The sequence below is a fragment of the Pogona vitticeps genome, chromosome 10, assembly GCF_051106095.1.
Source record: "Pogona vitticeps strain Pit_001003342236 chromosome 10, PviZW2.1, whole genome shotgun sequence".
In the NCBI taxonomy this organism is placed as follows: Eukaryota; Metazoa; Chordata; class Lepidosauria; order Squamata; family Agamidae; genus Pogona; species Pogona vitticeps.
Window position 1 is genome coordinate 5,000,743 of NC_135792.1, and position 15,168 is coordinate 5,015,910.

Genomic DNA, 15,168 nt, shown 5'->3' on the forward strand with positions numbered 1-15,168 from the left:
TTAGCATTTTGGTTCGACAAAACTTTCATCAAGGAGGACAGGAAGAAGGAACCAAGCCACCAGGAACGGCTTGAGGAGCATCATTTCTTTCTCAGCATCCCGGGCAGTATCTCACAAGGGGCCCCCAGGGTTGGACAAACACAGCATGGGGGTGGGTGGGGGAGAGGCTGCAGCTGGCTGTGAAAGGGATCTTTATATACATGTATGAAGGCCCAGTGCTAATAACTCAGCGCGGTGTTGACACAGCATAATGTAAACAGTGAAGTCCCTTTCAGAATAGCATGAGTCATGGTGTCTATCTTAAAGTTTGCTTTTCTCTGTTCTTTCCTAGCTGTTGGCGAAAACAGGCTGGCAAGAGTTACAACATCTTTACATGTGTAGCTATAAATGCACGGGGGCCCCGCAGAGAATGCTCTTCCTCTTCTGGGTATTGCAGGCAGAATGTCACTTGCAAAACCCACAAGAGGTGAAGTAAGACACAGGACTCAGTAACTTAACCAAGGATCCAATCGACTTTTCTTCCAAGGTTAGTGGCCGCCGAGAGGTCCACTTAACTGATTCTCCTCTGGAATGACCTTCTGTACTCGTCCCCTAAAGCCCATGGACTCTGATGTAAATTCCCCGGGATTTCGAGAAAACTTCCAGGGTTGGTTGGAAAGCAAAGCCTTCGCTAATGTGTTAGTACAACTGCTAAGTTGTGGTGGCTGCCGAGAGGGGGGGAAAGAGGGGGAGCCGTTGTGAGATGGGGGGGAAGAGGAAGGAGAGCAGAAATGCACAACCCCCCAGCAAGATGTGCATGCTAATAGCATCTCAGTACCGCTTCTGGACCAACAAAAAGACCCCCACACAACCCAAAAAGATTTAGATCTAATCTCTAAAGCAAACAAACCAGCAAAAAAAACACAGAACACATGACTGGCAAGCAGCTGGCTCCCAAGTCCTTCTCCTAGACTCAGCAAAACTGTGCATTGTTCCAGGTTTCTGGGGAAAAGCCCCAAAACTGCATCCTTTTTTTTTAAAGTGCCCAATTCCATTTTTCGCCCAGATGCATCACACTCAGGCATAAATACGCTCCTTCCAGCAGCCATTCCACACACACACACACACACCATCCATGAAGAAACAGCAGCCCTCCTGCCAGGGGGCACCTTCCAAGGGGTTGTGTTCCCAGAGAAAGGGGGGGCTCCTTTTCAAAAGATTTGGGAGTTTTAAGACTGCTCAGAGGACGAGATCCCCCCCCCCTTCCAAAGTGGAACGGTGTACAGGGAGGGTGGTTTTAAAATAAAGACGGGGGGGGGCTTGCACATGTCACAGGGAAGGACGAGTTTTTCTTTCCCTCAAGACTTGGGAAAGTTTTGATGAAAAACAACACCACCATGCTATCCCATTGAAGCCAGCAGGGAAACAAACGGGTATTTTTTTAAAAGACCTTGTTCTTCTTTCTTTCTTTCTGCGCGCCCACCCCTTTGCCAAACGACACCCCCTCCCCCCCAAAAAAATCCGGAGCATCCCAGCCACACAAAACTACGGCAAAGAAATCCTCCGGAGCCCCCCGCAGAAAACAAAGGCAGGGAAGGAGGGCAAGCGCGCGCGAGAGAGAGGGAAAGTAAAAGAAGGAGTAAATCACCTTGTTGTAGCTGTAGTAACCCAAACACTGGGCAAAGTCCAGGTTGGAAGGCTCTCCGGGAAGAGGATTGCCCGACGCAGCCGGATAAAACCTTACATCCATGTTGGAAAGGGGCTGGAGTGGATTTGGGGAGGGGAGGAACAAGAGTTCGAGGCTCGGCTGGGGTGGGTTTCTTTTTTGGGGGGGAGGGTGTCCTTGGGGTCCAAAAAGGGGGTGCAGTCCAGCGATAGATCCACTCTTCGAGGTGGGGGGCCCCTGGTTGGTTGGTTTGTTGGTTGGTTGGTCGGCTCCCCCTCCCCCGCCGGGCTGTGGCGGAGGGGCGCAAGCCCTCGATCAAGTTGTCCGGAGGGGCGAGAGGGAGCGAGGGGGGGGTCCTCGGACGAAGTGGCCAGGCGAAAGAGGCGACGCTTCCCGGAGCACAAGGGGGAAGAGAGGCAGGGAAGGAGGGAAGGAGGGAGGGGGCGACACACCAGGGGAGAGAGGATGGAGGCGGGGGGGGGGAGGGAGGGAGCAGAGCGGCAGGTGAGCCGGAGGGAGGAGGGACAGGTGAGGGAGGCGGGGAAGGGAGGCGCTGGCACCTCGCCGGAAAGGCACCGGGTGCTGTTTGGGGAAAGCGGGGGAGGCGTGGAGAGGGGTTGCGCCGGCGTTTTCTCCTGCCGGCTCGCTCGTTCTCTCTCTCTCTCTTTCTTTCTCTTTCTCTGGCACTCTCTCTCTCTCTCTCTTGTCCCGACCCCCCACCCCCTTCTCTGAATAGCAAAGACCCCAGGTTTGGCCCTCCTGCCTCCCGGACCGGCTGCGCCACACAAAGAAGCCACGCGCCCGGGCGCACAGGCGAGGAGGACGCGGCGGCGGCGGCGGCGGCAAGAATCGCCAGCGAGCAGGAATCGCCAGCGAGCAGCAACAGCAAGCGGCGGCGGCAGCTTCTGTTTCTTCCCCCCCCCTTTTTTTTTTCCCCCTTGGAGAGGGGAGGGCGCGGGAGAGAAAGAGGGGAGGGACGCAGGGAGGGGAGGGAGAAGGCTGGACGACCGGGCGCGCGTCCAGGCGCACGGCGCCGCCGAGGATGCTCGCCTCCCTTCGCCTCCTCGAGGGCGGATGGAGAAGGGAGAGCGGGGCCAAGAGAAAGCAGGGGACCCGGGAGTGGTGGGTTCCAGTCCTGACCTCCATTCCCCTCAGAGGAGGAGGGTGCAGGTCTTGACAGCAGGACAGTTTTTTGGATTACTTACCCCAAATTCTCAACCCCAAAATCTTACCTATAAAGAGTTCTAGAGAGCCAAAACATGTTTTGGTTGTAACTTTCTAGTGAGCCAATAGAGGTATTCTTGAACCCAGAGCAATATATTATTATATATGATGGCAGCAACTAGAGATGGGCACGAATCTTGCTTTGGAGGTTCGTGCTGATTCGTGCCTTCCCCTGCCTCCCTGGCCAACGACCCCACTCATCACTCAGAGCGCACTTCTTCTCTCCTCCTCCTCCTCAGCTGTTCAACCCTACCCTACCCCCCCCAGGAGCACATGGGTTTGCCCCTCCCACCTCCTTGTCTGTTTGGGCAACCAGCCAAGGAGGCGGGGCCTGTGCTCCTGCCAGAGACTGGCTGAACAACGGAAGAGGTGGAGAAGAGCCACAATCTGCCCTTAGTCCCTTTTTTTTATATTAAACCATTTTAAAAGCATCAAAAGCTTATCAGTATTCCCATGCACGCTGCTGAAAGAACCCTACTGTACACCCGAGGGGGTATCTCACATCTTTGGAAGTAATTCTAGGTACGCAGGCATTTGTATGCACTGGCCTCTCAGTTGTTATGGAAGTAGTGTGCATATAATCTTCTCCCCTGCATTTATATAACATGAATAAGATGGGTGATGAGAAATCAAATTATGTGCATGCTTTATGAGCCAGCCCTGTGCATCCAAATGCAGGCCATAAAGGCTGGTTGACTTGTGTAGACATATTACTTTTCTTTCCACTTTATTATTATTCCACTCATTGTGGCTAGCTACTAAATGGGTAAGTGTATTCCACTCCTCCAGAAAGTACATCCAGTAGCTAGTCTCAACTGGAGTAGACCCAAGTTGCATCCATTGCATTTCCCATAAATGTTGACTTAATTAGTCAGCAGTTGGTTCAATGGGTCTACTCCAGTTGAGACTAGTAGCTGGATTTGGTTCGTGTGTCTGAGATGATAAGAAACAATGAGAATTCTCCCTGCCATGGTTCATTCATACACAAACATTCCCATTTATGCTGTAACCATACATTGATGGGTAAAATAGCTTAAAATATCCCAGGATTTTTAGTTAGTATATTCAGGGGCACCTTGTGATGTATTTGTGTGCTTTAATTAGAGCATAGGAGATGCTGAAGGGAGTGTAGTGATTACAGTGCTGGATAAGAACTCTCAACGACCCCGCCGCAAATTCCCATCATCAGCATCTTAGAACTTCAGAGCTAGAAGGGACCCTATGGATCATCCAGTCCAACCCCTGTCAGGCTGGCACAATGGGGAACTGAACACCCAACCTCTCCCTCTGCAGCCAGAAACCTTAACCACTGAGCTATCATAGAATCATAGAGTAATTTGAGTTGGAAGGAGACAATAAAGCCATCAAGTCCAACCCAATGCAGGAATCCAAATCTAAGCAGATCTGACTGATGGTTGCTGAAATTTCTCTTCAATGCCTCCAGCATTGGAGCGCTCACCACCTCCCAAAGTCATTGGTTCCATTGTTGTACTGCTCTAACATTTAAGAAATTTTTTTCCCCTGACATTCAGCCCAAATCTGGTGTCCTCCTCAGGGTTGGTTACAGGCTTAATAGCAGTAAGGCCTAGGTAATGGGAACAAGGCTGTGGGCTCAAGGAAAAGATCCTACAGAAGTTGGGTAGGAAGAAGAATCTATGGGTCAATACATTATCCTTCTAGCAGAGCAGAATTGGAGGCAGACAAGTAGAACATTCTCTCTCACCTTTTTGTTTATGTTTATTTCCATTCCTTTCACCTCACACTCCAGTGTCCAGTGTTCCCCCTGAGTATTCTTTGAGGACAAAATTCCCCCTTTTATGGGCCATGTTGGCAGAATCGAAGGTCATTGGGTTTCAAGTCCCTAGCTTGCTTCCCCCTACACTCAGGAATGGCACAGAACAGATAATGCTGGGAGAAGTGGAAGCCACAGGAAAAGAGGAAGCCCAAAGATGAGAGGAATTAACTTCCTAATGGAACCCACAGGCTGAAATTTGCAGGAGCCCAGCAGGGCTGTTAATGAGAGGACCTTAACATTTGCAGATCACTCATGTGTAGGGTGGCTAGGAGTAGGAAGCCACTTGGCAACATGTAACAACAGGAACAGAACAGTATGGCAGAAGCAATGGAAGTGTCTAGAATGGGGAAGTTTGCAAAAGGGGGTCTCCTTCTATGCCCTAACCCTATTCTCTCCATGGGCAGAGAGGACAACATGCTAAAATCTGCATCTGTATGGCACCTGGCAAGATGATTCAAGGACTTGGTCTTCTGTCTATGCCCTAACCAGTGGTCCCCAACCTTGGGCCTCCAGATGTTCTTGGACTGCAACTCCCAGAAGCCTTCACCGCCACCTCTACTGGCCAGGATTTCTGGGAGTTGAAGCCCAAGAACATCTGGAGGCCCAAGGTTGGGGACCACTAACCCTATTCTCTCCATGGGCAGAGAGGACCACCTGCTAAAATCTGCCTCTGTATGGCACCTGTCAAGATGGTTCAAGGACTTGGTCTTCTTTCTAGTTAGATCCACAGGGTGTGGGTCTCAAGACACCTTTGCCCAGGGATTAAATATCCCTATCTTGACAGAAGCTTCTTTCAAATCAATGAGAAAAAAACGCTGTAGAAAACATATACATTCATTTAAGAGACCATTCCCCGCCCCCGAAAAAAAAAATAATCCTCAATTTCAGACCATCTTTATTTCTGATCTTCCTGAAGGCCATTGGTCCCCTAGTAGGCAACCTGTAATGACTTGTTTTTTTAATAGCCACACTGAACAGGGTTAACTAACTTTCATTTTCTAAGCCTGAAAATCTTCTCCATCGCACCCCACTTGACTTTGCCTGGACATGCCTTTTTTCATGCAAATTCTTCCAAGTCCTCCAACCTATGATATTTTGAATATGCTCCTCAAATATCCATCATAAAGCGGACGAGCTGCTGAACAATGAGGCACATCCAGAGTATTATGAGACGGTCACAAAGGAAGAGGTTGGTTTTCAACCCTGCCTTCTTTCTTTCCTAGGGGAAGGTTAAGCCTTGCTGGATTCATTTAGCAAAGTCCTTTTGTTGTCAAGGTCATTATCACACCCACCCACCCCATCCCGTTCCCTTGCCTTTAACTGCAGAGGTCTCCTTTGGAGTATGAATCAATGCACCACAAGTTCAACCACTGCACCACAAGGCTTCACAACTCATGCAGAGAAGCTCATCTTGGGGATTTGAACTCTTGACCACTGGTTCAACTGGGCATATATTCCATCTCCATGAACTATTGGCACATTTCTATTTATTCGTTCCTGGCCACCGTTCATATGATAAGGTGTGTGTGTGTGTTGTTGTTGTCTTTGTTGCCTGCATTGCTTTAATACAATGGTTCCCAACCTTGAGTAATTGAGGTGTTCTTGGACTACAACTCCCAGAAACCCCAGCCAGCTCAGCTGGTGGTGAAGGCTTCTGGGAGTTGCAGCCCAAGAACACCTCAGTTACTCAAGGTTGAGAGTCACTGTCTTAATGGACCTTTATCTTATCAAAACTGCAATGCCCAAAATGGTACCGATATAGCTAATAAAATTTACACAGCCCGATTGGATCCTTCCTCTTCCCCTCCGAACTGTGCATCCACTTACCACTTGCTGTGCCCACGGCCATCATCCTTCACACCCCGCCAATAGTGGAAGTAGTCCACCTGGGGCTTTCCCACCTCCCTGTGCTGCTGACCAAGGGGTTGAGACTTGTTATCCTGCCCCCTCACCAGGTTAGTCAGCAGCACAGGGAGGTGGAGAAGACCCACCTGATTCACAGGAGGAGGGTTCTATGGTGGTGAGATTCGTATTCATCTGTCCCCCCCCCCGGAAGATGAAGACAAAGCTCTCATCTCTGGTCAGAATTACTGATTCCTTTTCAATTGTTTCTGGAGGAATTGCACTGAGGAATCCACATTGAGCAGGATAACACTGTGGCCATACAAAGTCAATCGGGTGGATTTAGGTCCACTGACGGCAAGCGAGGGACGAGTGAGAGCAAGTGAAATTAACTGACAAAATTTGCCGTTCTTCTGAGGTAGAACAGTTTCACCACTCTGTGCCCCTATGTGTAACTAGGGGAAAGTTTTTAACAACTGCTTTTGTTTCCACCGTTTAGCTGTGGTTCATATCACTCTGTCACACACCCCTCATTTAATATTATTTAGATGTCAAAACCATCATCCATGCATATATTACTTTGCATTCTAGAGCAGTGGAGGGGAAAACATTCATAGCTGGACTCTGTAGGTGTTGCAACCCGACTTGGTAACTAGAAGAAAAGAGGAATTTCTTGTTTCCCTCTAAACAGAGGTAGCCAAACATCAGTATGAATCAATAAAGTACATTACAAGGGTTGGAGGAACTGCAATTTCTTCTCCATCTTTCTCTTTATGTGTATTTTTTTTCCAGACAAGAAAAACAGCAGAAAGTGTTCACCTGGAGCATTTTGCAAAAAAATGAAAAGAAGAAGAAGAAAAAGCAGCAGCAGAGGAAGAAGAAATGAGTTTTGAAAGCAAATGCCAACATCTTTTGAAAACTATATCAGGAAATAAAGGATTGGTTGGTTGGTTGGTTGGTTGGTTGGTTGGTTGGTTGGTTGGTTGGTTGGTTGGTTGGTTGGTTGGTTGGTTGGTTCGTTGGTTCGTTCGTTCGTTCGTTCGTTCGTTCGTTCGTTCGTTCGTTCGTTCAACCTGCATGCCACTCTGATTAGTCATAAACATTATTCTGGGTGGTTTACATCCAAAGGGAAACAAACACAAAATGAAATAAATCTTAAATAGCTTACTTTAAAACACAAACAAACAAACATTACATATAAAGAGATAAGGCAACCATAAACTAATAAAGAAAAACTAAATGAAAGTGGCCAACAACCTAAAGATGTTCAGTGCATGCTACATTAAGAGAGGATGGTCTCTAAAGCTTTAGTGAACGGCCTTGTTTAAAGCCTCCTCTTAAAGTGTTGTTTCCCAACCTGAGTGTCGCAACCCAGTGTCTTCTGGAGGATCATGGATTATATGTTCTTTAGCCCTTGTTAAATAATTTCTTCTTTGACCTTTCGGAGAGGGATACACCTAGTGTGTTTGTGTACCTGTGAGAAACAGGTCCTCTGTTTTCTGAAAAAAGCGATGACTTTACCCCATTAAACATGCTTTTTAATGCAAATGTGACGGGGACCACAGATTACTTGGCTATTATAAAAGGGGGTCACAACTTGAAAAAGGTTGGGAACCAGGGCGTTAAAGGCTCTGATAAGTGACTGCAAAGAGTAATAGAGCCCAATGAGCCTCATGGAAGATCAGAAATGAATGAGTGATGGCTGTCCAAAGTTGCTACTGCTGAGGTTCCCAAGTCCTACAAAGAAGAGTCCTTTTTCATAACAACCACCTGCTTATTTCTCTGCCTCTTGCTCTGCTTCAGACAACGGTGGTTGTGATGCCACTGTAAGATTTGCTCTCTGCCTTTCTGCTAGAAAAACCAGTGGGTGGCAGCCGGCGGGTGGAAGCGTAGCAGGGGGTTATGAGAAAGAGAAGGTAGATGAGCTAATGTAGGGGAGGAAACCATTGAGTTTGTCCAAGGGGTTTCCAAAACCTGCGACTGGTGTTGCTTCGGAGGAGGAGCCCAAAATGCCATGCCTAAAAGTGCTCCTATTTTCATCCATTCCTCTTTGACGGTTGCTGAAAGAGGAATGGATGAAAATAGGAGAGGGACGTGGTGGCGCTGCGGGTTAAACCGCAGAAGCCTCTGTGTTGCAAGGTCTCTAGATCTTCAGCTGTAAGATCGAATCCACGCAACGGAGTGAGCGCCCGCCGCTTGTCCCAGCTCCCGCCAACCTAACAGTTCGAAAGCATGCAAATGCGAGTAGATAAATAGGGACCACCTCGGTGGGAAGGTAACAGCGTTCCATGTCTAAGTCACACTGGCCACGTGACCATGGAAGATTGTCTTTGTTAGGCTTCTTTCTACGGCTCTGACCTTCCTTTCCCAGCATTTGGCAGAGTCAAAACTGGCTTCTGGACACCCTCATGCATCTTCTCTGTTCTTTACCGCATGAAATATGCATCATGAAAAATAATTGAACACACAGCTCCGTGTCTGCTCTCACTTTCCTCAATCTAGACGATGTGCATGCAAGATTCATGGTTATTTCCTACTTTTGGATTCTCTTATTCATTGGAAATCCATCAGTGCTGGCATGGCTCCTGCACAACAAGCTTTGTGTTATTTATGTATATATTTGTTTCTTGCATTTATATTCTGCCTTTTGTCCAGTAAATTGAAGTTGGCATACGTGGCTGTTCTTCTTTCCCACTTTCCATCTTAAAAGAATAATTGAAGACACATTTCTATCTCCATCCATTATTCTCACCCTACCCGATCTGCATTCAAGATTAATGTTATTTTCTTCTTTACGCTGCTTTATGTGTTGGGAACCTATTAATATATGGGTCCTGCATGGTATCTTTTATTTATTAGTTACATTAATCTCTCCCTTTGCTCTCAGTGAGTTCAAGGCACATCCGTGGCTGTCTCTAGCCATTTCCATCTTCTTAACCACCTTGTGAGGTAGAAACAGGTTAAGAGAGTGTGACTAGCTGGATAGCTCAGTGGTTTAAGTCTCTGGCTGCAGGGGCATAGGCTGGAAGTTTGATTCCCCACCGGGCCTCCTTAACAGAGGCTGGACTTTACGATTTTTAGGGTCGCTTCTAGCTCTGCGGTTCTAAGATAATGATTCATCATCATAAGCATCCTTCAGTCTCGAGAGACTATGGTAACATGCTCTGTATCGAGAAGTGTCCTCTCCAGAGCATGAAGCCTAGGTAAAGTAGTATGGAGGATAGGCTGTTACCCAAGCAGCAAATCCCCCCTCTCCACATTGCTGAAATGGTCCAATGGAAAGGCAAGAGCCAGTACAACTGGTTTCAGCAACGTCGCTGCTGGATAGCTCTGTGGTTCAGGTTTCTGGCTCCAGAGCCAGAGTTTGGGAGTTTGATTCCCCAGGGTCCCTCCTTGACAGGGGCTCGACTCCGTGACAGATAGGGTCCTTTCCAGCTGTGCTTTTCTAAGGTGATGGTAATGGTGACGATGAAACAAGAGTATTTCACCTCCCCGTTTAGTAAGGCTTTTATTTGTATTCCTTTGTTGCTTTCCTTACATCGGATGTCAGACTGGATGCTCTTTGGGGCAGGGTCCTCTCGCAAGTTAGAAGCATTCAGACACACTGATAGTGCTAAGTTCGTTGTCATTTGCCTTCAAGATCACACTACTTCTTGTTCCACACCATTCCACCTTACTTAGGATTGTGTTCTAAACCAGCGACCTATCTGAATGTGCATTTCACTCGACATTTGGAATCTATGGCGGCCACCACAACGGCATGAGTAAGAGGCAGGAGAGCTATCCCATCCATCCTCAGAAATATCAATGTTCCATTTCTCTCGTGCCCATAAGACTGGATCCGATTAAGTTTATCGTCTTGTAGTTACCTTCGAGGACCTGCCTCCAAATTCATCGCCGCCTTCCATGTATTTTCCAGGTCTTTTTAGCTCATGATCCTTTGTTCTGTACTGCAAAGCCGCTCAGCCAGCCTTGTTAACATTTATCTTGCCCCGTTCCCTTTGGTGATCAGGCCGATGCCAAGATGTAACTCCTTAATTTCCTCATTTCTAAAGAACACAAGACCTGGATTCTATTGCCTTCATAAATAACCACAATATTTCTGCCCCGGCCACTTCCACAATGTTCCTGTCATTGCACCTTTTCTGTTTGTACGAGACCTGCTCCATAATAAGGTAACCAAAACCTCCCGACTATTTTGTGTGCACTGACAGCACCCTCCGTTGGGCTGATCCATTGCTATTTGGTATTTCTGCGCTCTGACATGTTTGCATTTTATTTCATTAAGACCGACACAGATGCCTTTTCATCGTACCGTCATCTGTCCGCAGCTTCTCCCTCTGAGTCACCGTTGCTTCTGTAGCTCTGGAGGACCTGTTTCGTTCTAACTAGTTTTACTCTAAACACAACTCAATTTTCCCTCTGATTAATGTTTACAGGAGCTTTTCCATTGTCGAAGTCAAGATTACAGGCCTACAAACCTCCGAAGATGCCTTCTATCTATTCTTAAATAGACGTTATTTTCCATCCATCTTTACGGCTATTCTTTGTAGAGAGGTTAAACATAGCTATCGTATCAAAATCCGGCTCGCATGCTAAAAGGTTATTAATACTGGAGATTAAGCAGGACCAAAAAAAAAAGATGTCCTAGATATGTCTCTTGCCATTTAGCACTTGAGTAAGGAAAAGAACATCTGGATTCCTCATTGCCACCATTTTCTGTGTATATAAAGATAAGAATTAGGGGTGTATTGAATGGGTGGGCCATTTCTCCGTCATTTCAAGCACTTTGCCACTTTGAAACCTGGTGTTTTATTTCAGTGATATGTTGGGCTGAGGCAAAATATTCTTAGCGGGAACAGGGTATGACTGGTGGTCTTTTATTTCTCTTTCATTTTTCTCAGAAAGGTCTACTCCGAGCGTTCCGAATGTTAGAAAATTCAAAATGGCTGCCAACTGGCAACATGGCAGCCTTCTTTGTCTGCCTCAGGGAGCAGTCCTGAAAGTGAGCAGCAATGTAGTACCTACAGAATATTTATTTATTCGAAACATTCTTATTCTGCCTTTCTCCCTCAAAAGAACCCAAGGTGGCTTATACACTTGATATGCACTTTCGTGTAATGCTCTCGGAGCTGAATCTGGTGGTTTCTCATGACAAGAGACCATTGGAAGAAGGAAGACATGGTATCTGTGACGAAAATAAACCAGAGCCCGTATCAAAGCTTTTCCATCTCTTTAATCAGGTTGATGTTTCTTTTGCAAAGTGCAATTGATCCTCATTTTTGGACTGTCTGAAAGCACTTCCCGCTGTAAATGCAAGAAGATAAATAATGAGGATCAGGATAAGAGAAGCCACTTGTTCCTTGTTAGAGAAGAACCACAGATGGAAATGTTTGCTCCAGCCTGCCTGTCTTCCTGACTACAGTAGTGCCCTGCATGATGACGATAATCCGTTCTGGGAAAATCGCTGTTAAGAGAAATCATCGTCATGCGAAAAACAATTCCCCATTGGAATGCATCGAAACCCATTTAATGCGTTCCAATGGGGAAGTTACCTCATCGTCCAGTGAAGATCGCCCATAGGGGAAGCGATTTTCTGAGTGCCAATCAGCTGTCAAAATGGCTGCCCTGCGAAGCATGGGTCCAGAAAACATAGGGGAGCCATTTTAGGAACCCGACGATCAGCTGTAAAGATCGTTGTCTTGCGAATAAACAGTCCATGAAGCACGGACTTAATCGACGTCCAGCAGAATTCCCCCATAGGAATGACTGTTTTGGGAATCGCTATAGCGATCGCAAAAAGTCACCATCCTGTGGATTCATCGTACACCGGGGTCGTCATCTAACGAGATACCACTGTCCCTGCTTTCCTGAGTGGGTGTAAAACTCACAGGTCCAAAAACGGCTTTGAATTACCCTTTCTGTTATGCATGTTACGCTTTTGTGTTATCCAGTTTTGTGACAGGTTTGTAGGAAAGATTTTGTTGCCTTTGTGGTTTTAACGTTTCATAGCAAGCCACTCACGCTTGGGAAAAGGGGTTGAGGTGTACACTTTTGGATAGAGTAGCCTGTTGTTTTCACCGTCCCTGGGATTCAGATTTAAAACACGCACGCAAGTTCTTTCAGTCCCAAATTAGAAGAAATTCTCATCAATGTAGGTAAACCCTCTAGACCTGAAAGAAGATAAAGTCTCCATCCTTGGCACCATCAAAGTTCAGTACATACTTGCTGGTACTGAGAGCCCCCCAGGCAAAAAGGGGGGACATTAGCAGGACAGGTTGGACAAGGTAGCATCTAGGACAGCTCCAAATGAGCACTTTCCTTCAGTAAATTCTGAGGCCCTTCTGAGATAACCCATTCCTCTTGGTCATCCCAGGCTCCATCCTTTCCCATACATTGGGAAACTTCAACACAGAGGTGAACAACTACCACAGGTCTGGCAGCAAAATCAACTATTGGACCTCCAGAGGCCTCAACTATCCCCTGATACACATACCCTTAATACTACCTCTATCCCCAGCATGGGGAGGCCCATGTTGTGTCCAGTTGCCATTTTGATGTTAAAGTCAAGGCCCCTCTGAGGGGAAGAAAAAAAATATATAGATGGCAACCCTAATTCAGCGTCAACATGGTTGGATCCACAGAAGTTCACATTCAGATTTGGAGAAGTTAGATTTGGATGCTCGAATGTTGCTTGAGAAGCCAACGGAGCCAAAATGCCCGCCGATCAATAAGACACCCAGTTCCCCACCAAGGGAAACAGAGCTAGGAAGAATGGCTTTCTTGGGTCCACCTTTCCCAGAATTCTCCAGCCATCCTGTGACTTTTCCAGATTCTGAATACGCAACAGGCATCACTTCGAGGCATACCTGCATCCGTGACCTTATTCATTCCGACAGGGGACCGCAGAGCGCCCAGATTAGGCACGCGACATAAACTTCCATTATGTTAATGTGGCTTTAAAATATATTGTGCCGAGTGTTAACAACAATCAAATTATCAATTATAATGTTTCCTCCAAGTCGGAAAGTGTTGCAAAACAGAGGGTTGATTATGGCGGCGCGACTCCCAATCTGCATACTCATTGTTTAGTACGGGGGAAAACAAATTATCTCGCGGTTGGCCTCAGTTCAAATTTAATTAAATGAGTGCAAAGCAATTATAATAAAGTACAATGGTGTAGTAATGAAAGGAAAATAACTCATTAACCTATTAATCTTTATTTATGTTCCTCTCAAATAAGTATGTAATTTCTTTATCACGGCATCCCATAAGAAAATTGCCGGCTTTTCTCCAGCTCATGGGGGCCCCGGATGTGCTAAAGATCATTGTAGCATTCTATGGCTGTTATTTATATACATTTGATTTTTGTGCCTTAGGTTATTTTGCTTCCTTCCCTTGACTCTCCCCCTTTTGCGAGCCGGCTTTCAATCCATTTCCAACATGGCTCTGTGATGTAGATTACAACAGTGTTCACCTGCCCCCTCTCCATTTTTTCCCTCCCTCTCCCTCCTTTTCTTCTGTTCTCGACACGTGTCAGTTCTCAAAAGTAAACCAGACCGCAAGCATTGGTATGCCTTGGTTGTTGCGCAAGAGAAGGACGCATTCCCCCCCCACCAACCCCAAACATCTGCTATGTAAGATAGTGTTACATTAAGACACAGGATGAAAGCATATTATTTTTAAGAGGACTTGACACAGCTATCACTTTCTAATCTTCCTCAACTGAAGGGGGTTGACAGCAAAACACCGGCTGTCTCAAGGAGGGTGTTTAAGATTCTCCGAGCAAGTTCTGCAGCATCGCTTGTTCAGAAAAGAAAGGGCGGGGTGGAGAGAGATAAAAACCTTTTGGATTTACTTTTCAAGGAGGACCAAGTGAGGTAAATGGCGGTTTGGTTGGAGGGGTCCCACACACACACACTTTTCCTCACTTGATATTTATATTTGATTTTTTCAAAACGATATTTTTGTTTTGGTTTGGTTTGCTGCTCTTTTCTCTTGGTGCCTAAGAATAACATGCGGGTAGAGAAAGGAGAAGACTCCCTGGAAAAGATGCTGATGTTGGGAAAGTGTGAAGGCAAGAGGAGAAGGGGACGAAAGAGGACGCAATGGATGGACAGGGTCACCAAAGCCACCAACATGAATTTAATCCAACTCCGGGAGGCAGTGGAAGACAGGAGGGCCTGGTGTGCTCTGGTCCATGGGGTCACGAAGAGTCGGACACGACTAAACGACTAAACAACAACAGAGAAGGGAGAGGGTTTTGTCCAAAATCAAACTCCTTAAGATCAGTGACTGGACTGAGAGATCTGAACTGGAGATGGAAGAAGGGTCTGGAATTCAGCCTACAAACCAGATAAGGGTTTATTTATTATAAATGAACCCCCTCCGCCTTTGGGGACTCACCTGTAGGTTGTTTTTCTGGAATGGGCATGAGGTGGTGAAAACAGCTCTCACCTCTTTCCCCACAGAAGGACTCCCTTTATGAGGTAAACGTATGGAGAGCATCATAATTTTGTGCTGTCAAATCTTTGCCCTTCTGTTCCTCTAGGGGGCACCCTGGAACTATGCAGCTTGCCCAAGGCCACCCAGGCTGGCTTTTTCCTCGGAGGCCCAGTGAGGAATCGAACTCCCAACGGCTAGCTCTGCAGCCAGAGACCTA

At 46.7% G+C, this 15,168-nt stretch overlaps 2 protein-coding genes across 3 annotated transcripts in view; one reads left to right on the forward strand and one right to left on the reverse strand.

Annotated features, from left to right (window-relative positions):
- Positions 1-1,868, reverse strand: part of TOX3 (TOX high mobility group box family member 3) — an 81,075-nt gene extending 79,207 nt beyond the window's left edge. For both annotated transcript variants that reach the window (XM_072980462.2, XM_020800032.3), the window contains exon 1: positions 1,628-1,868. In XM_072980462.2, coding sequence (XP_072836563.2) covers positions 1,628-1,729 — 102 coding nt within the window. In that variant the 5' untranslated portion in view covers positions 1,730-1,868. The remainder of the gene's footprint in view (positions 1-1,627) is intronic.
- On the forward strand, positions 1,728-8,054 carry LOC140702148 (uncharacterized). Its single transcript, XM_078380550.1, has 5 exons — positions 1,728-1,740; positions 1,775-1,791; positions 1,858-5,853; positions 5,991-6,184; positions 7,299-8,054. The coding sequence occupies exons 1-3, from the start codon at positions 1,728-1,730 to the stop codon at positions 2,782-2,784; spliced, it is 957 nt and encodes a 318-aa protein (XP_078236676.1). The 3' UTR covers positions 2,785-5,853; positions 5,991-6,184; positions 7,299-8,054.
- The last annotated feature ends 7,114 nt before the right edge of the window (positions 8,055-15,168 follow it).